Source organism: Carassius gibelio, chromosome A18 (genome assembly GCF_023724105.1).
Source record: "Carassius gibelio isolate Cgi1373 ecotype wild population from Czech Republic chromosome A18, carGib1.2-hapl.c, whole genome shotgun sequence".
NCBI lineage: Eukaryota > Metazoa > Chordata > Actinopteri > Cypriniformes > Cyprinidae > Carassius > Carassius gibelio.
Window position 1 is genome coordinate 2,616,395 of NC_068388.1, and position 8,654 is coordinate 2,625,048.

The 8,654-nt window shown below is 35.9% G+C and overlaps 2 protein-coding genes across 2 annotated transcripts; both read left to right on the forward strand.

The window, feature by feature from the left end:
* Positions 1-975: 975 nt before the first annotated feature.
* LOC127933987 (P2Y purinoceptor 2-like) lies at positions 976-7,548 on the forward strand. Its single transcript, XM_052531131.1, has 2 exons — positions 976-1,997; positions 7,101-7,548. Exon 1 carries the CDS (start codon positions 986-988, stop codon positions 1,985-1,987), a length of 1,002 nt encoding a protein of 333 aa, XP_052387091.1. The 5' UTR covers positions 976-985; the 3' UTR covers positions 1,988-1,997; positions 7,101-7,548.
* LOC127933988 (P2Y purinoceptor 2-like) lies at positions 6,078-7,089 on the forward strand. The gene has a single exon (XM_052531132.1). It carries the CDS (start codon positions 6,088-6,090, stop codon positions 7,087-7,089), a length of 1,002 nt encoding a protein of 333 aa, XP_052387092.1. The 5' UTR covers positions 6,078-6,087.
* Positions 7,549-8,654: the final 1,106 nt, after the last annotated feature.

The following is an 8,654-nucleotide window of genomic DNA, read 5'->3' on the forward strand; positions in this document are numbered from 1 at the left end:
TATCTTAAACTGTGTTTCAAAAATAAACTGAGGTCTTACGGGTTTGGAACAACATGAGGGTGAGTTATTAATAACATAATTATGATTTTTGGGTTAACTATCCCTTTAATCGTTTTTCAGTTGCCCCACTTACCACCGCTCGTCTCCTCACTCGCTCTCCCATCGCAGACCTCGCTGAACCATGCCTCCCCCGCCACAGTTATGTAGCTACCTTCCAAATGGACAGTTTATGCTGTTCTTCTTTGGCTGATGAAAAACAAACGCAGCTTGAACGTTCTGTATCAGCAGAAAAGAACACAAAGAATCTGGTCTGCATTGTTCAACTTCCATGGAGAATCAAAATTTTTGTCCCAACTAAAAGAGTCTTCCTAAACAAAAACAAAGGTCCTGGCACAAGCAGTTTTAAACACATACTGCAGTGATGTATAAAGACACAATACAAATCTTAATAGGGATAGGAACTGATTTCCACAGTATTTTTTCCCCCATAAATTCCATTTTGCTACCAGAAACCATTTGGTTACCAACATCCTTCAAATATTCAGACAGAAGAAATAAACTTATACAGGTTTGACACAACTTGAGTAAATGATGACATAATATTCATTTTTGGTTGAACTATCCCTTGAATGGTCCTGATAACATACTTTATTTACTTATTTTTCATGCAAAAAAAAAAAAAAAAAAAAGATCTATATGATCCTCATATATTTTCCATATTTTCTTATCCAATTTACTACTTAAAAAAGTTTTTAATTGTGTGGCAGCTTAGTCATTTGAACAGTCTTTTTATTGTTTATATTTAATTTTTTATTGCAAATATTGATTGATCAATACACAATATGTTCCAATGATAAGTTGCTTTTTATCTGTACTTGCATGTATATTGAAAGGCACATCAATATCACATTGTAAATGAATATGATGATGACATGATGTATTGATATGATTTTATTGTCTTATTCTCTGACAGATCTGGATCAGAATGGCAATGTTTAACAGTACTGGAATACTGGAGACTGGAACTAATGATAGTCAAGTCTACCGTTGTACTTTAAAAGAACAATTCAAGTACATTCTCCTGCCGGTGAGTTACACTTTGGTGTTTGTGTTCGGTCTGGGGTTGAACATCACGGCCATGTACATCATCCTGTTTCGCACCAAACACTGGAAGCCCAGCACCATCTACATGATCAACCTCAACGTCTGCGACACGCTTTACATCCTCACCCTGCCGTTCCTCATCTACTATTACGCTGATAAGAACGACTGGCCGTTCGGTGAGCTGATGTGTAAGCTGATTCGCTTTCTCTTCTACACAAACCTCTATGGAAGCATCCTCTTCCTCAGCTGCATCAGTCTGCACCGGTTTCTAGGCATCTGCCACCCGATGCGCTCTTTGTACTGGATGAACCGCCGGCGTGCTCGTATGATTTCTGTGGGAATATGGCTGATCATTCTCATCTTACAGGCACCGATTCTTTATTTCTCCCGGATGAGACATAATTATAATAATAATAATCTGGTCTGTCATGACACCACCATCAAGGAGCTCTTCAATGACTACATTGTCTACAGCACGGTGGTGATGTTTCTGCTTTTTGTCCTACCGTTTGGTGTGGTGCTGGTCTGCAGCGGCCTGATGGTGAAGAAACTTCTTGATCCCGGAGATCTCAGAGAACCAATGTCACAGCGCTCCAAACAGAAGTCGGTGAAGATGATTGTTATTGTGCTCTTGGCTTTCATGGTGTGCTTCTTGCCTTTCCATGTGAACCGCAGTATTTGCTACACCTTCCGTTACCTTGACAAACACGACTGCAACTTATTACTACTCTCCAATAATATCTACAAGGTCTCGCGACCTCTGGCCAGTCTCAACAGCTGCATTGACCCCATCCTCTACTTCATGGCAGGACAGAGCTTCAGAAACAGCTTCAACAAGAAATCAACCAGGAAGTCTGACAGAACCCTTTTAACATTACAGTAAAATTTCTTGAGTTTTTATGTCTTTATTTTTATAGATTGACCATATGTACTTTTTTGGGGGATTCCTGGGTTAAGCGCAATGTGAAAAGGTCTATTTTCCCGGAAAAGGTCCTGGCCAGGATTTCTAAACTGGCCAAAATGTCCGGCTGTATTTGCATTGCATTGCTTTGACTGTTTATGTAGATCCCACCTTCATGAACGCCATGATTGGTCGATTATTCACAATGCCTGAAGGTCATTGGTCAAACTACTTTTCCGTCATTACTTTTAGCAATTCTGAAAACAAAGCCAGAACCAGACAGGCAGGATCTGGCCAGGATCTTCCTGGGAAAATAGTGCTTTTCACACTGTGCTTAACCCAGGGTTATCATTTGTCACATTTAGCTAATGTAGAAGTGAGGTTGAATTAGCAACAGACACCCAATCGCTTGCCTCACCTGTCAAACAGTGACAGAAAAACATCAGATGGATTGAAGAAACTGTTTTATCCTCACTTATATAATATTTAGCTAATATAAACAATATAAAAATAGCTGCCTTCATACCATAATTCTGAGATGACAATGTGTGACATTCTACTTGCTTTTTGTGTTGGTTTTGTTGCACAGACCTGGCAACCCTGCTTCCAAGACATCAGACTCTGAATTATGCATTTGTCCATCTAGATTTTGCATGCTCCAAATTGAGATCAGAATAGTGTGTATACTGAAAATACATTTCAGTGTACTGAAATTCTACTCTTATGAACTTTTTATTTATCAAAGAACTCTGAAAAAATGATCATGATTCCCGAAGGGAAGACTTGATGCAGAAACAGCTTTTATAACAGAAAAAATATATATTTTAAAATGTATTCAATATAGAAAACAGTTATTTTAAATTGTAATGATATTTCACAATATTACTGCTATTACTGCTAATGCAGCCTTGGTGAGCAGAAGAGGCTTCTTTCAAAAACATAAAAAATTCTTAGCGACCTCAAACTTGGTGCATGGTGCATTACCAGAAAAATCATCACAAGTGAAAATTTAATACACCGCAGTCCTAATGCAGCTGACATCAGTCTATATAAAGATGAAGACATGTAAATATAAATTTCCATGCAGATACTGCAATTAAGTTCTTTATTTGAACAGTAGAAATATCAAGAAAAAACATTATTATTAGGAAAATAATAAATAAAAGCAACAGCAATACAAAGCTGAGTTTCCCCCTTAACTTATAATTCTAGTCGATCTTCGCAAAGTAAGGTGTAACAGCGATGTATGTCTCCAGCTATAACTATGATGGAATTCCAGAAATGATTGCAAACAAACATAAGTATTGTATCAAATATTCACTTTATATAAAATGTGCATGTACAATGAAGGAAATGATGAAACACAGAGTATTATTTCATAATATATATGTCTATTTAAATTTTTTTCAGTTATCTTAGTAAGTTTTGATGATGAGTTGATTTTGCAATCAAGGTCTTTGTGAAACGTACCGGAACGGTTCAGGATAATTTCATGTAATTTTTGAAGCCTTGCACAATCTACCAAATGCAACAGCTCATGTAGATTCTTGTTTCTTTACATCTATGGACTGATGAACACTAAACTATATCCTGGGAGAGGAAGATGCATGACACCAAAATGTACGTCAGAAGTTACGTTCACACTGCGAGCCAATTTGAACAACTACAATTGTTTTCAAAGTTTATTTTTAGGTAGGACAAACATGGCAAAAATGTTTTTTTGTACTTAGTATTACATTTTTTAAAATCAAGATGTATTTAATTGCGAAGCAGAATTACTTAAGAACATAACAAATATCTGTCAGTGTGGAAAAAAATTTAAATAAATATCTTCCCCAGTATTTTTCCCAGGACAAATGTCTTAACATTTCAAAATCAAGAAAAATTGTATTCAAAGGGTAACTTATTTTTCATACCCCATTGACAGATATTTTTTCTTGTTTAAATAATTATTTATTTTAATTTTGTAATGGAATGAAATAGGGATAGGGATGTAAAATAAAAAAAATAATAAAAAATTATATATATATATATACTAAAAAAATATATTTTTGCAGTGAATGACCAAAAGATCATCAGCAAATTTCATTATATGTTTTAATATAATATTTCATTACACAAACTTTAGGCTTCTGTTGCTAAATTTATGAATTTTTATTTTCAATGTTATGGTTGACAACATATAAGACATTAATATATATTTAAAAATATATATTTTTTGCACCTTTGTGTATAATAATTAAAAAAGTGCAGTAAGGTGCATCAACTATTTAAAAATTCATACAAAAACAAGAGTGCAGTTATTATGGATGTAAGTTTGATTTAAAAATCTCATCAATTTTGACAACACTGAAATCGCACATAAAAAATCTGATTGGAAACATATTTTCATTTATTTAAAAACTAACGTCAGATTCAGTATTGGTTTTCAAATTTGATTGACATTGAGCTGCAGCGTGAACGTCAGTCAGACGTTTATCACTTTTATCACATTAGTTTAGCTTATAGCATGAATTTCTCAGCAGTCTGCCCTTAGATTAGTGCCTTGCATCTGCCAAAGATATAAATGAATATATTTTATTCAGTTGCTTTGTTTTTTAAAAAAACATCTTCAGTTCTCTCTTCACAGCAGTTCAGTCAGTGTACTGTTTGAGTACATGAATTACTCCGGGATATTGGCTTGTTTTAACTCAGAGGGAGTGTCAGCCACATTAAAAAAAGTTAACAGCTTAAGTCATTTGTGGATGAATGCTTATTGGAGACGCGAACCGTTACAAATGATTCAGTTCGATTTAGTGAACTGGTTCAAAAAGATCCGGTTACATCGAATGATTAGTTCGTGAACCGGATATGACAAACTGCTTTGTTTTGAACACACTCACAACAGACACGGAAGAGAAGAAGACAATGCTGAATAAAGTCGTTTTTGTAATTTTTGTACCAAAATGTATTTTCGATGCTTCAAAAAATTCTAACGGACCCTCTGATGTCACATGGACTACTTTGATGATGTTTTTCTTACCTTTCTGGACATGGACAGTATACCGTACACACAGCTTCAATGGAGGGACTGAGAGCTCTCGGACTAAATCTAAAATATCTTAAACTGTGTTTCAAAAATAAACTGAGGTCTTACGGGTTTGGAACAACATGAGGGTGAGTTATTAATAACATAATTATGATTTTTGGGTGAACTATCCCTTTAATCGTTTTTCACTTGCCCCACTTACCACCGCTCGTCTCCTCACTCGCTCTCCCATCGCAGACCTCGCTGAACCATGCCTCCCCCGCCACAGTTATGTAGCTACCTTCCAAATGGACAGTTTATGCTGTTCTTCTTTGGCTGATGAAAAACAAACGCAGCTTGAACGTTCTGTATCAGCAGAAAAGAACACAAAGAATCTGGTCTGCATTGTTCAACTTCCATGGAGAATCAAAATTTTTGTCCCAACTAAAAGAGTCTTCCTAAACAAAAACAAAGGTCCCGGCACAAGCAGTTTTAAACACATACTGCAGTGATGTATGAAGACACAATAAAAATCTTAATAGGGATAGGAACTGATTTCCACAGTATTTTTTCCCCCATAAATTCCATTTTGCTACCAGAAACCATTTGGTTACCAACATCCTTCAAATATTCAGACAGAAGAAATAAACTTATACAGGTTTGACACAACTTGAGTAAATGATGACATAATATTCATTTTTGGTTGAACTATCCCTTGAATGGTCCTGATAACATACTTTATTTACTTATTTTTCATGCAAAAAAAAAAAAAAAAAAAAGATCTATATGATCCTCATATATTTTCCATATTTTCTTATCCAATTTACTACTTAAAAAAGTTTTTAATTGTGTGGCAGCTTAGTCATTTGAACAGTCTTTTTATTGTTTATATTTAATTTTTTATTGCAAATATTGATTGATCAATACACAATATGTTCCAATGATAAGTTGCTTTTTATCTGTACTTGCATGTATATTGAAAGGCACATCAATATCACATTGTAAATGAATATGATGATGACATGATGTATTGATATGATTTTATTGTCTTATTCTCTGACAGATCTGGATCAGAATGGCAATGTTTAACAGTACTGGAATACTGGAGACTGGAACTAATGATAGTCAAGTCTACCGTTGTACTTTAAAAGAACAATTCAAGTACATTCTCCTGCCGGTGAGTTACACTTTGGTGTTTGTGTTTGGTCTGGGGTTGAACATCACGGCCATGTACATCATCCTGTTTCGCACCAAACACTGGAAGCCCAGCACCATCTACATGATCAACCTCAACGTCTGCGACACGCTTTACATCCTCACCCTGCCGTTCCTCATCTACTATTACGCTGATAAGAACGACTGGCCGTTCGGTGAGCTGATGTGTAAGCTGATTCGCTTTCTCTTCTACACAAACCTCTATGGAAGCATCCTCTTCCTCAGCTGCATCAGTCTGCACCGGTTTCTAGGCATCTGCCACCCGATGCGCTCTTTGTACTGGATGAACCGCCGGCGTGCTCGTCTGATTTCTGTGGGAATATGGCTGATCATTCTCATCTTACAGGCACCGATTCTTTATTTCTCCCGGATGAGACATAATTATAATAATAATAATCTGGTCTGTCATGACACCACCATCAAGGAGCTCTTCAATGACTACATTGTCTACAGCACGGTGGTGATGTTTCTGCTTTTTGTCCTACCGTTTGGTGTGGTGCTGGTCTGCAGCGGCCTGATGGTGAAGAAACTTCTTGATCCCGGAGATCTCAGAGAACCAATGTCACAGTGCTCCAAACAGAAGTCGGTGAAGATGATTGTTATTGTGCTCTTGGCTTTCATGGTGTGCTTCTTGCCTTTCCATGTGAACCGCAGTATTTGCTACACCTTCCGTTACCTTGACAAACATGACTGCAACTTATTACTACTCTCCAATAATATCTACAAGGTCTCGCGACCTCTGGCCAGTCTCAACAGCTGCATTGACCCCATCCTCTACTTCATGGCAGGACAGAGCTTCAGAAACAGCTTCAACAAGAAATCAACCAGGAAGTCTGACAGAACCCTTTTAACATTACAGTAAAATTTCTTGAGTTTTTATGTCTTTATTTTTATAGATTGACCATATGTACTTTTTTTGGGGATTCCTGGGTTAAGCGCAATGTGAAAAGGTCTATTTTCCCGGAAAAGGTCCTGGCCAGGATTTCTAAACTGGCCAAAATGTCCGGCTGTATTTGCATTGAATTGCTTTGACTGTTTATGTAGATCCCACCTTCATGAACGCCATGATTGGTCGATTATTCACAATGTCTGAAGGTCATTGGTCAAACTACTTTTCCGTCATTACTTTTAGCAATTCTGATAACAAAGCCAGAACCAGACAGGCAGGATCTGGCCAGGATCTTCCTGGGAAAATAGTGCTTTTCACACTGTGCTTAACCCAGGGTTATCATTTGTCACATTTAGCTAATGTAGAAGTGAGGTTGAATTAGCAACAGACACCCAATCGCTGCCTCACCTGTCAAACAGTGACAGAAAAACATCAGATGGATTGAAGAAACTGTTTTATCCTCACTTATATAATATTTAGCTAATATAAACAATATAAAAATAGCTTCCTTCATACCATAATTCTGAGATGACAATGTGTGACATTCTACTTGCTTTTTGGGTTGGTTTTGTTGCACAGACCTGGCAACCCTGCTTCCAAGACATCAGACTCTGAATTATGCATTTATCCATCTAGATTTTGCATGCTCCAAATTCTAGTGTGATGTTGCATAATTAACTATTTAAAGTGTGAAAAGCCATATTGTTTACGTTACATGTGAGATCAGAATAGTGTGTATACTGAAAATACATTTCAGTGTACTGAAATGCTACTCTTATGAACTTTTTATTTATCAAAGAACTCTGAAAAAATGATCATGATTCCCGAAGGGAAGACTTGATGCAGAAACAGCTTTTATAACAGAAAAAAAAAATATTTTAAAATTTATTCAATATAGAAAACAGTTATTTTAAATTGTAATGATATTTCACAATATTACTGCTATTACTGCTAATGCAGCCTTGGTGAGCAGAAGAGGCTTCTTTCAAAAACATAAAAAATTCTTAGCGACCTCAAACTTTTGAATGGTGCATTACCAGAAAAATCATCACAAGTGAAAATTTAATACATCGCAGTCCTAATGCAGCTGACATCAGTCTATATAAAGATGAAGACATGTAAATATAAATTTCCATGCAGATACTGCAATTAAGTTCTTTATTTGAACAGTAGAAATATCAAGAAAAAACATTATTATTAGGAAAATAATAAATAAAAGCAACAGCAATACAAAGCTTAGTTTCCCCCTTAACTGATCATTCTAGTCGATCTTCACAAAGTAAGGTGTAACAGCGATGTATGTCTCCAGCTATAACTATGATGGAATTCCAGAAACGATTGCAAACAAACATGAGTATTGTATCAAATATTCACTTTATATAAAATGTGCATGTACATGTCAGTTACAAAACTGTGATGCTGCCTTTGAGTAGCCTTTCCTGTCAGTACTTGCTCTTAACTACAAATAAATACAATGAAGGAAATGATGAAACACAGAGTATTATTTCATAATATATATATATGTCTATTTTAATTTT